This window comes from Crocuta crocuta, unplaced genomic scaffold, assembly GCF_008692635.1.
Source record: "Crocuta crocuta isolate KB4526 unplaced genomic scaffold, BGI_CrCroc_1.0 scaffold145, whole genome shotgun sequence".
Classification (NCBI taxonomy): Eukaryota; Metazoa; Chordata; class Mammalia; order Carnivora; family Hyaenidae; genus Crocuta; species Crocuta crocuta.
Window position 1 is genome coordinate 407,947 of NW_027530857.1, and position 22,476 is coordinate 430,422.

Sequence of the window (22,476 nt, forward strand, 5' to 3'; positions counted from 1 at the left end):
TGGCAAAGATAGTTTCCAACATTTCTCTTGGCTCAAGTCTTCTTCACAGATTGTGATCCTAGCAAAAATAAAAACTACTTTACTGATAGTTCCAGTAAAATACCTGAGGAACTCTCTGATGGACTTTGCTTGGCTCATCTCTGAACAATCACTGTGGCCCAGGGCATGAAGTATGCTTATTTGGTCAGACTTGAGTTGGTGCCCACCCCTAATGTTGGGAGGTCAGATGACCCTACCCCAGGGAAGAGGAAGGAATGGTGCCCTAAGAGATTATAAGTAGGCAAAAAAATCACATTATTCCTTGCAAAACAATAGTTTGATTGACAACTGTAGATAAAATTCTAGGTTTATAATTTTCTTCCAAAATATTGACAGTAATATTTCATTATTTTCTTTTATTGCAACATTATGAAAAGAAATTCAAAGCACAGAAAAGTTGAAAGAGTTTTATACTGAACACCCATAGATCTGTCCCTTAGATTCTACAATTAACATTATATTTGCTTTATTAAATATCTGTCCACTTATCCATCCTTCTATTCATCTATCCATCCATCTTATTTTCTAAGCATTTCAAGGTAAGTCACAGACATCGCTGCTCTTTACTCCCAGACACTTCAGCATGCAGATCATTACCAATATTCAATTCAGTTTGATACGTGTTTACAATTTTTTTCATTTGAGCTAAAATTTATATACAACAAAATGCAGAAATTTGAAGTGTACCATTCAGTGAGGTTTGACACTGCCGCACAAACACATATCAAGATACAGAACGTTGCATCTTCCCTCAAGTCCCTTCCCAGGAAATCCCTGCACCTGCCCCTTGCAGAGGTAGCCACTGTTCTGACTTTTTTTTTTTTTTTTTTTCCATCATGGATTCATTGTGCCTGGTTAGGACTCTGTAGATGGATCATAGAGCAGTCACACTTTTGCGGAAGGCTTCTTTCACTCAGCATAATGTTTCCATTCTTATCCCTGTTATTGTCTGTATCCATTCCACTGTATAACTACACCACTGTTTATTTATCCATTTTTCTACTGATGGATACATGGGAACTGTTACCAGTTTTCAGCTATGTGAATACAGCTGCTACACACATTCTTGCACACATCTTTTGTGTTTTTTTGTTTGTTGGTTTCAGTTTTTTGTTTTAGAGAGAGGGGCAGAGGAAGAGAGAGACAGAATCCCAAGCAGGCTCCATGCTCAATGCAGGGCTCCATCCTACGATCCTGGGATCATGACCTGAGCCGCAACCAAGAGTCAGATACTCAACCGACTGAGCCACCCAAACGCCCCTGCACACATCTTTTTGTAGGCATAGCTTCCATTTTTCTTGGACAGATCGCTGGGAGTGGAGCTGTGAAGTCCTAGAGTAGCCATAAAATGGTTCCATTTTATGAGGACTCGCCAGCTCTTCTGCCCAGACGGGCCCCTTACTTCACAGCCTTCCAACACAGCGCGAGGCCTCTGCTTGCTCCACAGCCCTTGCCAGCGATTGTTGTCAGGCTTCCGATCTCAGCCACACTGATGAGCGTGAAGTGGGATTTCATTTTGATTCTAGTTTTTCATTCCTAATTTCTAATGATTTTCAAGAGTTTTTCATGTGCAATTTGTGTATTTCCCTTTAGATTGTATCTGATTAAATCTTTCAATCATTTAAAAACATGAATTATCCTTTTTTTTTTTTAACACAAGTGGGAAAGTTTATTAAGGCAAAAAATACACTCTCAAAAGAGGAGAGTTGCCGAGCTCGAGAGAGAGCTGTGTTAGATTATCTTTTCTGAACTGCAGGGCTCTTTTTTGTTGTTGGCAGGGTTCTTTATATATTTTGGATTTTAGAACTTTCTCAAGTATATTTTGGAAGTATTTTTTCCCTAATCTGTGGCTTGACCATTCATTTTCTTAACAATATCTTTTGATGAACAGAAGTTTTAAAAGTTTTTTTACTGTTTTATTTATTTCTGAGAGAGAGAGCGTGAGCAGGGGAGGGTCAGAGAGAGAGGGAGACACAGAATCCGAAACAGGCTCCAGGCTCTGAGCTGTCAGCACAGAGCCCGACGCGGGGCTCGAACCCATCAACTGTGAGACCACGACCTGAGCTGAAGTTGGACGCTCAACAGACTGAGCCACCCAGGTGCCCCTAAAACTTGATGAATTTAGCAGTTCCTTTTTTTTTTTTTCAAGTTTTAAAATTTTTATTTATTTTTTAGAGAGAGAGAGACAAAGTGTGGAGCAGGGGAGGAGCAGAGAGAGAGGGAGACACAGAACATGAAGCAGCTCCAGGCTCTGAGCTGTCAGCACAGAGCCCAGTGCAGGGCTCGAACCCACAAACCGTGAGATCATGACCTGAGCTGAAGTTGGACACTTAACTGACTGAACCACCCAGGCTCCCAGGCAAGCATATTTTTAATTTCCAAGTACTCTTTCTTGTTCTCTAATTGTTTTTTCTTTATAGCATCTTGTTTTTACTTTGGGTGTTATTATATCTAGAATATCTCCAAAAATATTAATTAGAGGCTTGAAAAATTATTTTTTTCTTACTCGAATTGGTTCTTGTGAGGTCAGGCTTTATTTTTGCTTCTTCTGGGTTGGTGTTTTGTGGAGTTTTGTTTTGTTTTGTTTTTTGTCCTTTCTTATGTAGCTGATTTCTCTCCTGTGCCTAGTGATGTTGGGTGCTTTTTATAGTTAAAAAAAAGAAAATAGGGGCGCCTGTGTGGCTCAGTCGGTTAAGCATCCGACTTCAGCTCAGGTCATGATCTCACGGTCTGTGGGTTCGAGCCCTGCGTCGGACTCTGTGCTGACAGCTCAGAGCCTGGAGTCCATTTTGGATTCCGTGTCTCCCTCTCTCTCTCTGCCTCTCCCCGTTTGCACTCTGTATCTCTCTCTCTCTCTCAATAAATAACAAACATTAAAAAAAGAAAGAAAGAAGTCTCTTCTTAAAAAAAAAGAAAAAGAAAAAAGAAAATAATCTGATTTTTTCTAGATGTGTTCCTCTGCTATTGCATATAGGGCAGTTTTCCTGCCAGCTCAGTCCCAGAAAGCAGAAGAGGCCGACAGGAAGTTCTGTGGTCGCCAGCAGAGCTTGCTACACAGGGAGACTTCCTGTTACAGTGAAAACGTGGGGAGCCAGGGAGAGGAGGGCTTCCCTGGGCCGCTACCGCTCACCGCCAGGCTCAGGTCACCAGTATTATGTAAAAGCTATTGTCTGCTGATTGTCCTTTTCTCATTTCTCATGAGATGAAAAATTTAACTATCTATGTATATAGCTATTTATTTATATTCTTAAAAGTTTATTTACTTATTTTGAGAGAGAGAGAAAGAGGAAGGGAGGGAGGGGGAGAGAGAGGGAGGGAGAGAATCCCAAGCAGGCTCTGCCCTGTCAGCACAGAGCCTGATGTGGGCTCCATCTCACAAACCCTGAGATCATGAGCTGAAACCAAGAGTCCTGTCCTTCACCACATGAGCCACCCAGGTGCCCCTGGTTCTTCATTAAAAAACAAAACAAAACAAAAACTTCCTGTTCTTTTTAACTGTGTACTGTAAGGGAGGGGACACAGGTGGCTGTGCTCAGGCTGCCATTTAGAACTAAAGCTTCATTCTGTCGTTTCTAGATTATTTGTTTCCTGCTTTTTCTGAATGGGCATCTTTCACTCGATTGGGCTCGATATCTTTACTGTCTCATGGCTATGCCAAACTAGAATCCACCTTCATGCCCTCAGTTATTGTGTTCCTTTTTCCAGAAACTTCCTTTTTCTCATCCCTCTTTTCTTCCACCTCAACCTAGTGAGATTCTTCCCAACTTTTGAAGCTAATTTGAACGTCCTTCCTCCATGAATCCCACCTATTTAATGTACCTTTGATTGGCCTCCCTTTTATCTTACTGTGATTCAACTCAATGTCTATTCACATTTCAGCTCTTAATTATACAGTCTAGTATTGCTCACTCTTATTTCAAATGTTTATTATGTTGGTAACTATGAAAAAGTCTTTGGGGACAAGCATTTATTTTTCTCTGTCCTTCAAAATACGCAGCACAGTATGCATGTATAATAGGTGTTCAGTAAAGTGTTTGTAATTGATCAGTTTCCCTACTCTTTGCAAGAAAGAAGGTAGATAATAGCTCATATTTCTTCTGGAAACCATAAGACCTCAATCTTTTCTGAAAGCTGAATTGGGGATGCTTCATTTCAGGCAAAAGAAATGCTGCTTTTACTGCACTAAGTTAATATATAACTATATTAAGTTATAGAGCATAAATGTCTGTGGAAAGCCATGGCAATAGACAGATCCACCAGAACTGAAGCAATTGGGGTAAGAGGAGTTTGGGAAAAGCAAAACGTGATTTAAAAATAGATGTTAGGGGCACCTGGGTGGCTTAGTGGGTTGAACATCTGACTTGATTTCAGCTCAGGTCATGATCCCAGCCTTGTGGGATCAAACCCTGCATTGGGCTCCATGCTGAGCATGAAGGTTGCTTGAGATTCTCTGTCTCTGTCTCTGTCCTCTCTCTCCCCCTCCCCTCCTCACTCTCTCTCTCCCTTTGCCTCTTTCCCCTGCTTGCTCCCTCTCTCTAAAATAAAAATAATAAACAAGTTAAAAATAAATTAGACTATTTATAGATTTTAATTTCCATAACACTGCTAACAGTGTCTCTTCAATTAAAAAGGAAAGCGGTCTAGTGGTAGAAAAAGAACAAATAATAAGAAATAATATGCTCCTGGTAGTAATCACTGCTGTTCACTAAGTATATCTGCTTCGCTACCCTTCTGGGCACATGGTAGTTTTGTGCTGCCTTGATCTGGTGAAGTTAGGGGTAGCCATGTGACTTGCTTTGGCCAAAGAAATAAGAGTGAGTGTGGTGTCACTTTCAGGTGGAAGCCTGAAAAGCCAGTGAGGGATTTGCCATATTCCTGCTTTCTGCTTCAGTGATCATAGACGCATGTGATACTCCACAATTCTAAATTCCTGAAAGTACGTAGTGAACAGTCTCTGTGTAGACCTGTGATGGAACCAGTGTGAGTGAGAGACAGACCTTTGTTGTTGAAGCCACTGAGCATAAATGATTGCTGTTCAGGGTGAGCAAACCACCGCCTGTGGGCCAGTTGCCTGTTTTGATAAAATTTTATTGGAACATAGGGAAGCACATTTGTTTATGTCTTGTCTGCGGTTGCTTCCCTGCTGCAACTGAACTGACTAATTACAACAGAGACCATACGTCTGCGGGCTGAAAATACTCTTTAAGAAAAAGCTTGTTGACCTCTGACCTAGTCTATCCTAACTATGATAGAACTGGAAGTCTTTGATAAGTGTCCTTTTATGGCTACTTCCTGTTCTGTACACAACACAAAAGATACGTATAGTAGCTACCTTCTAAGATGGCAGCAGCGATCCCCAGCCCTGAACACAGGGGTATTCACATCCCTGTGCACTTCCTTCCCACACTGAGTAGGGCTGACTTGTGTCACCAATGTGGAAGTAATGAAGTGTAATGTCCAAGTTTGCGTCACTAAAGATAGTGTGGCTTCTATCTCCCTCTCTCTGAGACCGCTCACTCTGGGAGAAGCCGCTACCATGTTCCGAGGGCACTCGAGGCCTTATGGAGAAGCCACCTGGTGAGAAACCGAGGCCTCCTGCCACCAGTTATATGAGTCAGGCCCTCAGATGATTGCAGCCTTAGCCAAGGTCTTGACTACATGAGCGACTCTGAGACCAAATCACCCAGGTAAGCTAGTCTTGAAATCCTGATTCAAAAATTATAATATAATAGGGGCGCCTGGGTGGCTGAGTCAGTTAAGCGTCCAGCTTCAGCTCAGGTCATAATCTCACAATGGCTCGTAGGTTCGAGCCCCTCATCGGGCTCTGTGCTGGCAGCTAGCTCAGAGCCTGGAGCCTGCTTCGGATTCTGTGTCTCCCTCTCTCTCTGGCCTTCCCCTGCTCACGCTGTCTCTGTCTCTCTCAGAAATACATTTAAAAAAATTTTTAAAAAATGAAAAAAAAATTTTTGTTTTAATGTTTTATTTATTTCTAGGAGAGAGAGAGACAGCGTGAGCAGGGGAGGGTCAGAGAGAGAGGGAGACACAGACTCNCGAACCCACAAACCGCGAGATCATGACCCAAGCGAAAGTCAGACGCTTAACCGACTAAGCCACCCAGGCGCCCCAAAAATTTAAAAATTTTTAAAAAGAATGAAAAGATAATAAATATTTGTTATTTTATTTTATTTTCATTGGTTCTACTTTGGCTTTTTTTTTTTTAATAGTTTATTGTCAACTTGGTTTCCATACAACACCCAGTGCTCATCCCTACAAGTGCCCTCCTCCATGCCCATCACCCCCCTTCCCCTCCCCCCCAGGCAGAGAAGGACAGCTACCATATGTTTGCACGTATAGGAGGATTAGGAGGAACTTAACGGAGGACCGTGGGGGAGAAGAAGGGGGGTAAGGGGGGGAGAGGGAGGGAGGCAAACCATGAGAGACTCTTGAATGTTTTATTTTTTAAGTGTTTATTTATTCTGGGGGCAGGGGGAGAAAGAGAGAAAGAGAGAAAATCCCAAGGAGGGTCCACACTGTCAGCGCAGAGCCCAGTGTGGAGCTTAAACTCATGAGCCATGAGATTGTGACCTGGGCTGAGATAAAGAGTCTGATGCTTAACCAACTGAGCCACCTAGGCTCTCAAATTCAGTGGTTTAAAACAACAAATGGGAAGGGGTCCAGAGCCCGATGCGGGGCTCGAACCCACGAACCGTGAGATCATGACCTGAGCCGAAGTCAGACGCTTAACCGACTGAGCCACCCAGGTGCCCCTTAAGTATTTTATTTCTAAAGGGATGATGCCAAAGTGTCAGAAGCCAGGTGTTTCCAATTAACTACTATAACCTTTACATATACATTAAACAGAACAGTTAGTAATAACATTTGGAATTGTAAGAGTGACACACGGAATCAAGAAAGACCTTTGAAATGAAATTAAGGAATAGTCAAGAAGCAAAAGTCCATAGGAAGCAGGGTTCAAGGAAAACTAAATAAAACTGTTCCTGAGGGCATTTGCTTTTTCTTGTACAGATTGGGACCAACAGGCAAGGAAAATAGGTATAAATTTCTTCTCAAAATGGTATCAGCAGATCTGTTTGTATATCAGTTTGTAGGTCTTTAACCCAAAATATAAACAAGGGGGGGCTAAGTTCTATTTTTGGATAGTACTGGGAGGCATAAAGCCTGAGAAATAGAAAATAAAAAAGGAAAGTTAGAAAGAAAGGGAGTGGGGAAAGAAAAAGGCTAAGAAATGAAGAAAATTGATAGTGTGGTGTGAATATTCACATGCATGTTCCTTGGATTCTTAACCATGTTCCACATTTGGGGACAATGCTGATTACCTGGCCAAATCTCATCTTCCAAGCCTATGGCTTGCTGCAGGCCTTCAGGAAACTATCAGCCTGAAAATGAGTACTGGCCTGCACAGCTTGGGCCCCCAGGAAATGAGGCCAAGACTAGAGGAGAAATTAATCAACTTCCTCTGCCCCTCCCAAGAAAGACCTCAAAACATAGGGTTTTTTTCTCCTTTTATATCATGTTTGTTTAGTGACTGTGTGACTGTGTGACTGTGTTGTGGATGGAAGGGCTGTGTGTGCCTTGAATAATCCCTGTTGGGCTGTGAGATTTTATTATTAAATCCCATTCATCATACTTACCTTAGATGATAACCCTGTGCCGTTGAACTTCAGAGACCAGGTCCCCGGAGCTGCTGCACTTAGGATCAAGCTATAGTGCTAGTTCTCCAGGCCCGGACTGTCTAAGCACAAACTTGTCCTGTGTAGATGTTTATTGTGCTGATTAACTTTTCTGTGATAAATAAGACCAAAAGCAAGACCATATCTCATGAACTAAATAGCACTATGAAGGAATAAAATATTTGAGAATTCCTGAAAAATCTAGCATGCTTTCTGGCCATAAATATGAGGGGAGATAGGCTGAGAAAACCAGATTTTTCTAAGAGAAAAGAATGTGTGTGTAGACAACATATATTTTAAAGGTAAATTCTTTGTTTTTTTATAGAATAGTGAACAATTGTTAAATACCTTTTCGGCTTTCTTATTGTCATATATTTGGGCTATGTAAGCCTACGCTTGAGTAATCCTTTCCTCACTTGGACTGAATGCAGAGGGGTTGGCTTAGGGGTCAGCCTTGGAGCCCTCAGGGTTCTGTTTCTTTGGGAGGAGGCACAGAATCTTCAAAAAGTGTTATTTTATTAAAAATGTAACCTGGGGGATGCCTGGGTAGCTCAGTCAGTTAAGCATCCGACTTCGGCTCAGGTCATGATCTCACTGTTTGTGGGTTCGAGCCCCACGTTGGGCTCTGTGCTGACAGCTCAGAGCCTGGAGCCTACTTCAGATTCTGTGTCTACCTCTCTCTCTGTGCCTCCACTGCTTGCACTCAGTCTGTCTTTCACATATAAATATTTAAAAAACTAGAACAAAAATGTAACCTGGGGTGGTACCTGCTTTTCAACTAAGAAAATGTTATACAGTGTATCTACTGTAAATTTAACTCTCTAATCCAATTTAAACCCTCCAAGGGGAAATTAAGCAGATTAAAAATTTTTTTTAAATTTATTTTGAGAGAGAGAGAAAGTGTGTGAGCAGGGGAGAGGGGCAGAGAGAGGGAGGGAGGGAGAGAGGGAGAGAGGGAGAGAGAGGGAGAGAGGGAGAGAGAGAGAGAGAATGTGTCTCAGGCTCGGTGCCAAGACCAGCACAGGGTTCGATCTCATGACCCTGCTGAGATTATGAGCTGATACCAAGAGCTGGATGCTCAACCCACTGAGCCACCCAGGTGCCCCACTCAAGCAGATATTTTTAATCAAGACGCCACCATCATTGTTCCACAAATCCCATCATTTGAAGCAGCCTAATAGAAAGATGCCATTTCTAACATGATCGAGTAGTTTTCCTGTAGTTAACAAAGCTAAATTTTAGTTGAGTCCTATCTGACTTTTATCTGAAATTCATCAGAACATTATGGTCATGGTGCTTTAAAGATTTTTTTCCTTTGATTATCCTTCCCATTTTACAGTCCTTCCAAACTGCAGAGAAGATAGAGCTAGAAGTGTTTTCTTCCCCCAGGGCACATTGCTGATATTTCTTGGCTCATCTCACTGAGACCAGACACAGGCCCCAAGGCACACAGGGTCATAGGATTTGTTCAGCTGTGACCAAGAATCGCCAGTTATGTGGCATAGTAGCTGAAATGGAAAACTTCATTTTTTCCTTGACATCTGCTCTGTCCTATTTTTCCTGACGACTGGAGTAGTATAAAAACCTTTCAGTGATTTCTTAGATAAGATACTAAAAGCACAAGCAACAACAAAAGAAAAAAATACATGAATTGAACTTCATCAAACTAAAACTTTTGTGTTTCAAAGAACAGCACCAAGAAAGTGAAAAGACAGCCCACAGGATGGGAGAAACTAATTGCAAATCATGTATCTAATAAGGAACTTATATCTAGAAGAAAGAACTCTTACATCTCAGTAATAAAAATACAAGCCAACTAAACAATGGGCAAAATCTCTGAATAGAAATTTCAACAAAGAAAATAGAAAAATGGAAAGGATGCTTAGCACCCTTAATCATTGGGAATGGTAAACCCAAACCACAGTGAAATACTACTTCTCATGTACTAGAATAACTGTAATCAAAAAGAGAGATAAAAACAAGGATGTAGAGAAATTGGAGTCCACAGACACTGCTGGTGGGAATGTAAAATGGTGCCAATGATTTGGAAAACAGTTTCTCAGATGGTTAAAGGTAGAGTTAACATCTGCCCCCAGTAATGTCACTGCTAGGTGAATTCATTTCTCACCAAAGAGAATTGGAAACACATGTGTACGCAAATCTTGTATACAAATGCTCATAGCAATATTATTCCTCATAGCCCAAAAGCAGAAAAAAACCTTAAATATCCATCAATTGGTGAATGGATAAACAGAAGACGGTTTATCTGAAGAATACAAAAACACTAATTTGAAAAGATCTGTGTGCCCCTGTGTTCACTGCAGGATTGTTTACAAGAGCCAAGTAAACAGTCAACTTGGGAAGCAGCCCAAGTGTCCGTCCACAGATGAATGGATAAGGAAGATGAGGTGTATACACCCAATGGAATGTTACTCAGCCATAAGAAAGGATGAAATCTTGCCATCTGCAAAGACATGGATGGACCTTGAGGGTATTACGGTAAGTGAAATAAGTCAGATGAAAGAGGACAAATTCTGTGTGGTCTCACTTACAGGTGGAATCTAAAAAACAAAACAAATGAACCAACAAAGCAAAGACAAATTCACACAGAATGGAGTGGTGGTTGCCAGAAGGGAAGGGCAGTGGGAGCTGGGCGAACTGGGTAAAGGACTCAGGTGTATGGTGACGGGTAGTAACTAGGCTCTTTGAAGTGTATACAAATGTCAAGTTATAATGCTGTACACCTGAACCTTATATAATGCTACATACCAATTTTACATCAATAGAAAAATATGAAATATACAGGGGACTATTATTCGGCATTAAAAAGGGACTAAGTACTGAAATATAATACAACACAACATGAATGAACCATTACGCTTAGAAGCCAGTTACAAAAGGACACCTATTGTGTGATTCCATTGATATGAACTGTGAGAGAAGGCAAATCTGTAGAGACGAAACGTAGATTAGTGGTTGCCTATGACTGAGGAAGACAAAAAAGGTGAGTACCTGCTAATGGGAACAGGGTTTCTTGTTTGGGTGCTGAAAATGTCCTAAAATTGTGGTGATTCAAAAACAGTGTGAAAATACTAAAAACCATCGAACTGCACTCTAACTAGGTGAATTCAGGCTATGTCAATCATACTTGTAGCTATTATTTAAAAAGCTCATCTTGGGGCACCTGGGTGGCTCAGTCGGTTGAGCATCTGAGTTTGGCTCAGGTCTTGATCTCACGTGAGATTAAGCCCTACATCAGGCTCTGTGCTGACAGCTCAGAACCTGGAGCCTGCTTCAGTTCTATGTCTCCCTCTCTCTCTCTACCTCTCTTCTGCTTGCGCTCTGTCCGTCTGTCTGTCTCTCAAAAATAAATTAGCAGGGGCGCCTGGGTGGCTTAGTCGGTTAAGCGTCCGACTTTCGCTTAGGTCATGATCTCGCGGTTCATGGGTTCGAGCCCCGCGTCGGACTCTGTGCTGACTGCCAGCTCAGAGCCTGGAGCCTGTTTCAGTCTGTGACTCCCTCTCTCTCGGACCCTCCCCTGCTCACGCTGTCTCTATCTCCTAGAAATAAATAAAACATTAAAAAATAAATAAATAAATAAATTAGCAAAAATTTAAAAAAATAAAAAACTCTTGTATGGAAGTGATCAAGGGTACATATCAGGGCCAGATCAAGAAGACAGGCCTGTTGTCACAGAGTAGGTGGTGGCACTTGGTGGCTGCCGGTGGCCGAGGAAGAGGCAGTGACCCTGGACTTGGTCAGGGGGCAGTGGCAGATTTGGAGGAGGTCCAGTGCAGCTGCTTTCGAGCCCCAAGATCTTCATTCACATCCATCAATTGGAGTACTGGGCTACCAGCCATCTTCAGACCCTCTGGAAGACTGACGAGGAACCTGAGGCTTGGTGAAGTTACAAAACTTGTCCAAAGTCACACAGTCTGTAAAGGTCACACCCAAGACTAGAGCAGTGTTGTTAAAGTGAAAACAAAGTCTACGGCAAAATTTTAGGGGAGAGAAAGATGTTTGTGATCCAGAGGCCAGTCGCGCACATCAGTGGCAGGCAGATGAAGAAGGGTTTGTACTGGAAATCGCAGCTTCCTAGTTGAGTACCTTGGCCATGTACAAGTTGAGGAGTCCAGAGGAAGGCACAGCTGTGAAGATGCTGTCGAAAGATTGAAAGCTGAAAGGAAGTTCTTCAAAGGCTTCTTTGGAAAACCCAGAAAGCAAACAGTTACGGCGGTCCTGTGGGCATGAGCAGGTGGGCTCTAAGTTGCGGATGAAAATACTAAGAGGGCGCCTGGGTGGCTCAGTCGGTTAAGCGACCAACTCTTGATTTCGGCTCAGGTCATGATCTAATGGTTTGGGAGATGGAATTCCCCATCAGGCTCTGCTCCGACAGTGTTTGAGATTCTCTTTCTCTCTCTCTCTCTCTGCCCCTCTCCCACTGGCAGTATCCCTGTCTCTCTCAAAATAAATAAACTTTAAATATTTAAAAAAAAAAAAAGAAAGGAAAATACTAAGAACCTCATAGCTGACCAAACAATAGAAAAAGTTACTTCCTGTGTCCCAGGTAGGAACTTGATAGAGGCTTCTCTGACATATGTCGTGATGGCACTGCTCGGCGCTGATCTGTCGTGGCTTCATGGCTATCAAGGACACGGGTGAAAGAGTGAGCCATGCGGGAGGCATGAAGGAGCAGAAGCAGAAGCGGGAGAAGGAATGTGCTACTTTTGATGCTGGTTGGGCCACTTGTACAACAGAAGGTCATTCCATGTCACAGCGGCCACTGAGCACGCAGAACGAGAGCAATCATGAAGCATATCCAAGTTGTCCAGCAAGGGCCAGACGTGGTGGGGAGCGGAGAGCATCAGCTCCCTGTGCTCACCATCACCAGTGCCTTCAGCACGCCCTCCAGGGCCCGTCTCATCTGCCCCAGTGACCACGCCAGTGACAGCGGGGCATCACAGTCTCCCGCCTTTCGAGCGACTGGCCCTGACTCAGCCTCACGGCCTCACTCAGCCAGCCTGCACCGCCCTTGCAGCCACAGCTGTGCCTGTGCGTGAAGCCAGGGCCCTCGTCCCTGGTGCTGCTCACTGGGGACGGAGGGGGCCAGTCTTCTGCTGCTGCCTCTCCAGACCTCGTCCAGGCTGCTCACAGACACACTCCCCCTGGGGCGTGACTGCTGGTTAGGAGAGGGGTCCAAGAGCATCCGGGCTCAGCTGCCCCGGCCTCGGCTGCCCTTCCACGGCCAGGTCTAAGGGCACCTGTTTCTCGCCTCTCAACCTTGCCAGTGGGTCCGGCCCCAGCCCTGCAGCCAGCCTTTGTCCGTGCCCAGGCCTATCCTTTGGCCGGTGGGGTGCCCCGTCTGGCCCTCATGTGCCTGTGGTGGGCCCCCCTCCCTCCCAGATGGTAGGCAGTGTGCGTGGCACCGCGGGCCGCCCTCAGGCTGCCCAGCCCCACCGGTCTCCCAGCCCGTCAAGCAGCAGACCTTCCCTCAGTAGAAGACAAGCCGCCATACTGCCAGTCTCCCGCTAAGCCTCCTGCTCAGCCCCCCAACGGTTCTGGAGCGTTCAGCGGTGTAGACAATGGCGTGTTGGCCTCAGGAGATAAGCACACAGAGGCTCCTGCAGGCACCTGCCCGGTGGATCCCTTCCAAGCCCAGTGGGCGGCATTACGAAGCGAGTCCGGGCAACATACCCCCCCTCACTCCCCGACCCTCTCTCCGGTGACTTACAGAAGACGTTTGAAATTGAACTTTAAGCAGTCTCTACGGCTTATGTATTTTGTCTGCACTTAGGCAAGGCCAGGGGCAGAGGTCAAAGGAGCAAAGAGAACTTGGTCTTCCCAGTCAGTATACTTCCCACTAATCCCAGGTTCCAAGGAGGATGTCCAGGCACAGGGCTCTGTGAAGGGTGATTTTGAAAAAAAGGCCGGGGGGGTGGGGGGCAGGAACATTCCTAGAGAAGAGTCGCCTTGCAGTTAGGCTACGGAAGTCAAGGCAAGGTTGCTGTCCGTCCCCTCCTACTCCTGCAGCCCCTCACAAGTCTCCCGCCGCAGGGACGGGAATCTGTGCCCAGAGCACACTTGCTGGAGTGCGAAACAGTAGGAGAAACTTGTTTTTCAGGCTGCCTGCCTGCCGCCTGCCAGCACTGGGCTGCCTTAGAGACCGAGCACGCGGTGGCCTGCACTGCGGCTGGAGACGACGGGCAGGTGGGTTGCGTCGCCGGGGTTCCCAGCAGGGCACGGTGGCAGCCACCCAGCAGATTCTAGGAACGTTTTTAGGTATATTTTAGGTGTGAAGTTGAGCTTCCACTGTGAGTAAGAATAAACATTGTAAAACTACATCAAAAAAGGCAAAATCCTTATTTTTCAGGCATTTAGAATATTTTAAATAGTTGACAGTATTAAAAAGTTGAATGAGTTGTAAGCGATCTTGCCAAAGGTGACAGGGTTAGCGGTAAGAAACTGTGCCTCCGAGTGACTTACCTGTGATGCCTGCCGCGGCGGAGAGGGAGGGCTGGGAGGTGCAGATGAGACCCCGGCTTGTCTGGTATCATTCATGGCAGTAGCTAGTAGCACCCTGCAGCAACACTCATGCGAACAGCCAACTCAGTCATGAGGTGCTGGCTGTAAAGAAAAGAAAAAGCAGTGTTGTTCTGGGTTTAAACCTGTGGTGAAATTCTAATGTCATTATTTTATTGTAGTTTTAAAATTTTTATTTTATTTTATGTTTTATTTATTTCCAGGAGAGAGAGAGAGAGAGCGTGAGCAGGGGAGGGTCAGAGAGAGAGGGAGTCACAGACCGAAACAGGCTCCAGGCTCTGAGCTGGCAGTCAGCACAGAGCCCGACGCGGGGCTCGAACCCACGCACCGCGAGATCATGACCTAAGCGAAAGTCGGACGCTTAACCAACTAAGCCACCCAGGCACCCCTAAAATTGTTATTTTTGAGAGAAAGAGAGAAAAATAGAAAGAGAAAGCTAGAAGGGGAGGGGCAGAGAGAGAATTCCAAGTGGGCTCTGTACTGTAGTGGGGAGCCTGACACGGGACTCGAACCCACATACTGGGAGATCATGACCGGCCAAAGTCAGCCACTCAACTGACTGACCCACCCAGGTGCCCCCAATGTCATTATTTTAATGGGATCAATCTAAATACACTCTATATGTATTGTCCCTGATGGACGGCTGCAGTTTCTTTATGTCAGTCCTCTATGAACACTAGGGTGACTGACATAATCCTATCCATCGACGGGAGCGCAGGTTACTGTGCTGGTTTGTCATGTGGGTCTTGGTGGGTTTTGTTTCCTCTTTTAGATTTGTGGGGATGGAGAATCTGGTTGTATTAGCTGTGTGTGAGTCCGTCCTCTCACTTGACGAGAGCAGAGGATCCTGCTGCCAGTTGCAGCCACTTGATGTCTGGTAACAACACTGAGAGCCCCTGTCACTTTTACTTTTTTTCTTTTTAATGTTTTATTGATTTCTGAGAGAGTGAGAGAGGCAGCGTGAGCAGGGGAGGGTCAGAGAGACAGGGAGATACAGAATCCGAAGACAGGCTCCAGGCTCTGAGCTGGCAGCACAGAGCCAGACGTGGGGCTCGAACCCACGAATCATGAGATCATGACCTGAGCTGAAGTCAGACGCTTAACAGCTAAGCCACCCAGGCACCCCTCACTTTTACTTTTCAATGTTGGCTTTACAATCAAATGTAAGCTAGATGTATTTGTACTGATAAAAATTTATCATCTTCTGGGGCGCCTGGGTGGCTCACTTGGTTAAGCGTCTGACTCTTGATTTCTACTCGGGTCATGATCTCACAGTGCGTGAGTTTGAGCCCCAAGTTGGGCTCCATGTTGACAGCATTGAACCTGCTTGGGATTCTGTCTCTCCCTCTCTCTCTGCCTCTCAAAATAAATAAACTAAAAGAATATGTTTTCTTAAAAAACTTAAATTTATAATCTGCTTTAACAAGAAAATGTTCTTAGGAAAATAGACACAAACCAGTGTTAACTTTCTAAATACCTTTTTTTGTTAACCAACTATCATAAACTACCCTAAATCTTCCAATAGTGATGATTTACAATTATCATTAGTATTGTGATTGTGAAAATCAAATCAGGGAAGCAGTAGCAAAATGTTGGCTTCATCTTGTCGTGGTTAGCAATAATTTGGAAACCGCAGGAATTTCATCCTTCAGTTCTGGACAAGAATTTATATGGAAGGGTAAGTCCCAATTGTTCTTTTGGCTCACGCGTGGGAAAAAAAGGGCATTGCAGGTAATTTATTTTGATTTTCTCAAGTGAAGGGCAGTAATCCGGGGACCCAATGGACTTCTAAATTTCATCACACTGAGTAGTTGATAAAGGAGTGTAGCTTTACTCCTGTCGAGCATTGACTTTTGCTGATCACCGACTTGTAACTGCGTTATCAGCACCTCAGAGTTCTAGAAAATGAGACTCAACGCCCTCGATTCCGCGGCAAACGTCCCACAGTACCCTCTTCCTGTTTCCCTAAGACCGTGAACTACAAGAGGGCGCCGGGTCTCAGGTGCCGGGGGATCCCAGGAGAAACCGCATTCTGAAACATGGGGACGATCCGCGGGGCAGGTGCAACGGTCGTCTCCCAAGTCACAGCAGCCACGCTCCAACGGTGTCCAACGGTGACCTTTCCCGAAGCTTGACGACCGCCCTCTGCCCGCGCACGTGGCGAGGTGGGGACGGAGCCACGTGGGAGCCGCGAAGACGTTCTGCGCGGCGCGCAGCTGACATCCCGGGCGCCAGAAAGTTGTCAGCTTGTCGCCGCAAGACCCTGCGGGCCGAGCCCGCAGGTTAGAAGGGAAGCACACGGAGGCGAATCGGGGTCTTCCCCGACCTCCCAACACACTCACTTCCCTGTCTCTCCCTCACTCCGCCCCCGCCCCCGCCCCCGCCGACTCAGCCCGCAGGCTCAGCTCGGTCTCGCCGCCGGACCTATCGCGCCCGCCCACCGAGACCCCGGAAGAGGGAGTCCATCCGGGCGCTTCGTGCGGGCGAGGGGAGGGCGTGGCTTTGTGACGACAGAGGAGGGGCGGGGCGAGGAGCCGACTCGGGAGCTNGGTGGCGGCCCGCGCGCGGCGCAGCCGCAGAGGGTTCTGGGCGGTGCCGCTGAGGGGCGTGTGACGCAGCGGCCGTCGCTGCCATTTTAAGTTGTTTGTTCTTGCTCCGCTCCTCAAACGCGACTCTGCCCCGGACCCGGGAGGCGCCCGAGGCCGCCGCCGTTTCCGCAGCCAGCGGTTGGGGGCGAACGAGGCTGTGCCACCGCGGACGCTCACCCTCCGCTTCGGCTCTGCCCCCTCCGGGTCTCCTCGACCTTCCTTCCTTCCTGAGAGCCGGAGCCCGCCCGTGGGGGGAAGAAAGACTCGAGAGCAGATGCTTGAACTGAAATAACTTTATTTTGGGGGGTTTTCTTCTCTGACAGACCNAGAGTCCGAGGGAAGGCTCCCTTGGGGAATGTAGGGCTGGGGGCGTCGGGATCCCGGGCATCAGTCAGGTCCCGCCGCGGAGCCGGAATAACTCTTCTCCCGTACTATCACCCCCTTCCTTCTGCCATCATGATCTTCCATGGCCGCAGCGTTAGCAGTCGCCTGAGGGTGAAAATGTGGGTGATGGGGAAGTTGGTCATGACTCCGCTGTTTTTTCTCATGGCTCCTTTGGGCAACAGCTGTCCGCCCCCGGTCTACACTGTAGTTGATTGCAGGGAAACCCTGTACCTCGCCCCTTCCTTCTCTACCGATTTTGCACTCTTCTCTTTGCTTACCACCAAGTGTAATCAATAACAAGCACTGGCAATACACAGCAATAGTGGAGTCGGAAATAACTTCGGGATCGATTAGGTGCCGCAGCCATGGGTCTGGCCGGGTGAAGCCCAATTGGATATTTCGGTTTCGTCCACCTACCCTGTTCCTGTGTTTTGGGAGGGGGTTTTGGGTTTTTCTTTCCCCCCTTTTTCTTTATAATTTTTTTGTTTTGGTATTTGGAAAGCAGGGATCATTACACTTTCACCCTCCCCGTTCCTTTTCATAACCCCTTCTCTAAAAGAGGGGGAAGAAATCCGGATGGATTTGAAGGATTGGACTGGTGTCAGCTGTGTTTTATTGCACACCTAAATCCTGATTATAGGCTTTTCATTGCCCCCAGAGCCTTTATTTTGGCATTTAAGCCAAATGCGTTTTCCAAAAAGTTAGTTCCAAGTATTTTCTCCTCTCTGTCTTTCCTTCCTTCCCTTCCTCTTTCCCCATAACACCCAAGTTACTGTCAAACATGACTGGACAGCAGCTTTTGTTTCTTGACCCTGTAATATGACAGTCTGCTAATCTTGCCAGAAGGTGCAGTTTTTGGGTTACAGTCGTGATTTTAGCTATTCAATCATATTAGCAGGAAAAAAAATGACTTGTTTCTGTTGTACTTGAGTCTTAAGAAAAAGTGCCCATAGTTTAGTGACAATTTCCAAAGGCTTTAGTACCACCTGTATTTAAAAATGGGGGACCCAAACTCCCGGAAGAAACAAGCTCTGAACAGACTACGTGCTCAGCTTAGAAAGAAAAAAGAATCTCTAGCTGACCAGTTTGACTTCAAGATGTATATTGCCTTTGTATTCAAGGAGAAGGTAATTTAAAGTTCTTAATGTGAATTAGCACAAGTGATTTTTCTAAGTGTATATTATCTGTTACCCTTAAATGACTGCGCGTTAGGGGTTAAAGAGTGGTTGCCAGAAGTCTACGAGCGCGCATTACCTTGGACTTTACTTTGGATTCTCTGCACCAGCGGTTGCAGGGAGCTCCCCGTGGAAGGCTGGAGGCGAGGTTTGGAAATGACTCTGAAGCTTAGTAGGGTCCATTTTTAGTTAACCTGGGGGAGCAACGTGGTAAAACTCGCATTTCTGTTTTACAGTAAATTTCGTTTCTGTGGAATTACATAAAGAACATTATTAACTGAGTTGAAGGATGGTCTAATGAATAAAGTAGGACGTTTGAAAGTGGTAAACTAGAATCAAAATGATTATGTGCCTAAAGTAAGTAGTCTGTTCAACTTGCTAAAGATACCTTTTCTCTTGGTACAGTTAATGGAATACAACACACTTTAATTTTCAGGAACAACTAAAGACTGTAATGGTTAGTTTGTGTTTAGAAGTGCAACTTATTAAAATTCAAAAGACCTAAAGAAATCTAAATTTTGAGGGGGTGGTGAATGTAATCAGAATTAATTCCACCATTAAATGGCAAATAATTAGTTGTGAGTAGTCAAGGAGAACATGATAAAAGCAGTATTATTATTATTTATTTTCTTTTTTTGCAACTTGTTCAGTTTCTTAAATGATCTGTTTGAGATGAGATTAAGTTATGAATATAAGGAAATGCTCCTTTAATTTTTGCACGCAAGTAGTGAGCTAATTTCGGACCAGAAATAGATTTGTTGTGTGGCATCTATGTAGCATTCGGAAGTTTCCTGGGTATTTGCCCCACTCTTAAAACTCTTAAAGGCTATCCGTGCGGGCACACCTTGGTTTTATTGTGCTTCATGGGTATTTTGACTTATATAAATTGACAGTTTGCCGAAACCCAGGATTGAGTAAGTCTTATCAGTGCCATTTTCCAACAGCATCTGTGCACTTCATGTCTCTGTCACATTTGGGTAATTCTAGAAATGTTTTAGGCTTTTTTAAATCATTGTATTTGTTCTGGTGATCCGCGATCAGTTATTACTGCTTGCTGAAAGCTCAGGGGAACGTTAACATTTTTTAGCACTATTTTTCAATTAAGGTATGTGCTATTTTTTTTTTTTTGACATAATGCTTATTGCACATTTACTAGACTACAATGTAGTGTAAACATACATTTTATGTGCCCTGGGAAACCAGACAACTAATTTGACATGCTTTACTGTGACATTAGCTTTATTGCTGTGGTCTGGAACTGAACCCACGATATCGCCAAGGTATGCCTGTATTTAAGAATGCTCTTGGCTCCTGGAGTATAGCTCTGCAAAGTGGTTTGTTTTGAGGTAATTGTCTAGAGATTGGGTAATACCAGGGATTTACTTCTCAGTTTTTTTCTTTGTTAATACATTGATTGCAGAATTGAGAAGATCAGATTTTAATTGAAGGTATTTAAGTTCAGTAGAAATAAATCCAAGATACGCATGGTGAGGTTAATTCTTTCATTTAATACAGAAGATGCATCTAGCTTTAACACCATGACAGCCGGTGTTTACTGTGAATGAACAGGACCCAGGCTGTTGTCCTGAGTCCTTCATAACGTTATAACCTAAATTGATGAACACTTGGTCACAAGTTAGTTTGAAACTTAATTTGGTAGTCTTTTTTTCCCCTTGCTTCAATCATTAATTGACATTTGTTATATAATATCTAAAAGCAGTAATGAGTTAAAAAAAACAACAGTTTGTACACTTTGTCTTTAAACTGCTGAGATTTTAATTTACCTGTACGTAGAGTCAGTTAAAAAAAAAAAGTACATCAAGAGTAAATAACTTTTTTTTTTAAGCATTAGGTGTGTCTAGTGGTTTGTCTTTCGCAGTGTTTAAAAAATATTACTGTTTAAAATAAGTTACCTGTTATGGATATTGTAAAAGCGTGCAGTAAAACATTCTGATTCTAGCCTGTTTGTGTGTGGTGGGGGTAATAGGGGTTGGAGGAAGAACAGAAGGGTCCATCTATTTGTAAATCTGACTTTTCATCATAAAAGTTACTTCAGTTAATAATTTTATTGAGTTAGAATAAGGGTACATGATATTGTAATATGCACTGGGTGTTAAAAAACCATGTGCTGCTGGTGGGTTAATAATGTCTGTCTTTTTCCTTTTAGAAGAAAAAATCAGCACTTTTTGAAGTGTCTGAGGTTATACCAGTTATGACAAATAATTATGAAGAAAATATCCTGAAAGGTGTGCGAGATTCCAGCTATTCCTTGGAAAGTTCCATAGAGCTTTTACAGAAGGATGTGGTACAGCTCCATGCTCCTCGATACCAGTCTATGAGAAGGGTAAGTTCTGTTTTTCAGTCCTGACTTGGTAAGTTTTTTCAAGTTAAGCTTGCATTTTTCCCCTCTAAGAAATGGGGAGTTACTGTGGTCATGAGCCCCTTTAAAAGTTGACTTCAAATAAAATGTGGATAACTTTTGCTTGTGGTATTATGCCATAGTGGTGTGTATTATTGCTGTGAATGTTTTATATTACTGTTCGTTGGATTTTCTTTTTGGGGAGAGAACTGACCTCCTGCTCCTTGTAAATAAGAAAGTTAAAGTAGAAGGAATTGCTGCTTCCAACCTCCTAAACTTCTGCAACTCTTTGGAAATTAGCATGAACATACTTGAACTAACTGATCTCCACAATTAGTCAGGTGGGGGGAGGTTAGAACCATGTACTGGTCTGAAAGGTTTATTGGCCTTTGAAAATTAATACGCTGGACTATGATAATAAGGAACAAGAATGGAGAAGATCGTTTACTGTAAGTATATAATACAGATACCAAGACAGCTTTGCTTAAATATTAACTAGGTTTTTCTTTTGAAGAATGGAAATAAAAATACAGGGACTTAACAAAAAAATCAGCTTCAGTTGGAATTTGCACCATGTGCTGATTAATTTAGGTCTTGATATGAGGAACATTGGACGAAGTACATGGACTCCACAAGATAAAGATTAGAAATAAGCCATGGGCCGGTCAGATTATGTACTATGCTATTACTCTTGCCTCTTGATAGATAAAATGATACTTCATGGATCTTCTGTACTTGTGAAGTGCTTTTGTAATCAAACCTATAATTTGTGACATTCATTGCTTGTTACAGCTTTGTTTCTTTGAAAGTAATTTTTTTTTTTTTTTTTGGTCATTTTATAGGATGTAATTGGCTGTACTCAGGAGATGGATTTCATTCTTTGGCCTCGGAATGATATTGAAAAAATTGTCTGTCTCCTGTTTTCTAGGTGGAAGGAATCTGATGAGCCTTTTAGGCCTGTTCAGGTATTTTATTCTAAGTGTGGTGTGTGCTTAAGTGAGTAAATAGGGCCTAACTTAAGACATTAAAAAAAAATTTTTTTTTTTAATGTTTTTTCATTTATTTCTGAGAGAGAGCGAGACAGCGTGAGCAGGGGAGGGTCAGAGAGAGAGGGAGACACAGAATCCAAAATAGGCTCCAGGCTCTGAGATGGCTGTTAGCATAGAGCCCGACGCAGGGCTCGAACCCATGAACTGTGAGATGATGACCTGAGCCGAAGTCAGACACTTAACCGACTGAGCCACCCAGGCGCCCCAACTTGAGACATTTTTTAAGAATATGCTTTCTAATCCATTTTAACTCATGAGTTGCTCTCATCTATTTGAAATTTGTGATGCAAGAGGAGAAAGCATTTGGTGACAATCTGTTGAGAATAAAAGGTGGTCCTAACTACCCCAGTGTGTCTTTGAAATACCGGCCAGAGAAAACTATTCAGGGTAGATATTTGTTGATTTATAGAGGAGCCCGTGAATGAACTTCAGAAGATTCTCCTCTGAAATAGTACTCCCGAAATAGTATACCTACGCATCTGGTTCTCAGAGGAGTCTGATCTAAGAAATGAGTTAAATCCTATTCTGAAAGTAGATTTGTATATAAATTGTACAAGAGAGAAGTAAATCTGGTGGTGGTGGTGAAGTAGTCTTCCTGGGCATCCTGCTGACTTTTGACTTGTCACTTGAGGTACTAGACAGTTTGTAGTG

The 22,476-nt window shown here is 44.0% G+C and overlaps 1 protein-coding gene, 1 long non-coding RNA gene and 2 pseudogenes across 3 annotated transcripts in view; 3 read left to right on the top strand and 1 right to left on the bottom strand.

The window, feature by feature from the left end:
- LOC144235948 (uncharacterized) lies at window positions 1-16,586 on the bottom strand. Its single transcript, XR_013336365.1, has 3 exons — window positions 16,221-16,586; window positions 14,214-14,354; window positions 1-58 (listed from the first exon to the last, which is right to left on the bottom strand). It is a non-coding gene; the product is annotated as an uncharacterized LOC144235948 (long non-coding RNA).
- Window positions 5,580-22,476, top strand: part of CUNH6orf62 (chromosome unknown C6orf62 homolog) — a 24,578-nt gene continuing 7,681 nt past the window's right edge. Inside the window, exons 1-4 of one of the 2 annotated variants that reach the window (XM_077769556.1) lie at window positions 5,580-5,726; window positions 10,055-10,229; window positions 20,585-20,761; window positions 21,619-21,741. In XM_077769556.1, the coding sequence (XP_077625682.1) occupies window positions 5,698-5,726; window positions 10,055-10,229; window positions 20,585-20,761; window positions 21,619-21,741 (504 nt within the window). In that variant the 5' untranslated portion in view covers window positions 5,580-5,697. Of the gene's footprint in view, window positions 5,727-10,054; window positions 10,230-17,191; window positions 18,370-20,584; window positions 20,762-21,618; window positions 21,742-22,476 lie in introns of those variants that run through there. The other variant, XM_077769557.1, reaches the window with a different exon arrangement.
- On the top strand, window positions 10,713-12,791 carry LOC144235963 (protein numb homolog; annotated as a pseudogene).
- LOC144235976 (protein numb homolog pseudogene) lies at window positions 12,654-14,019 on the top strand (annotated as a pseudogene).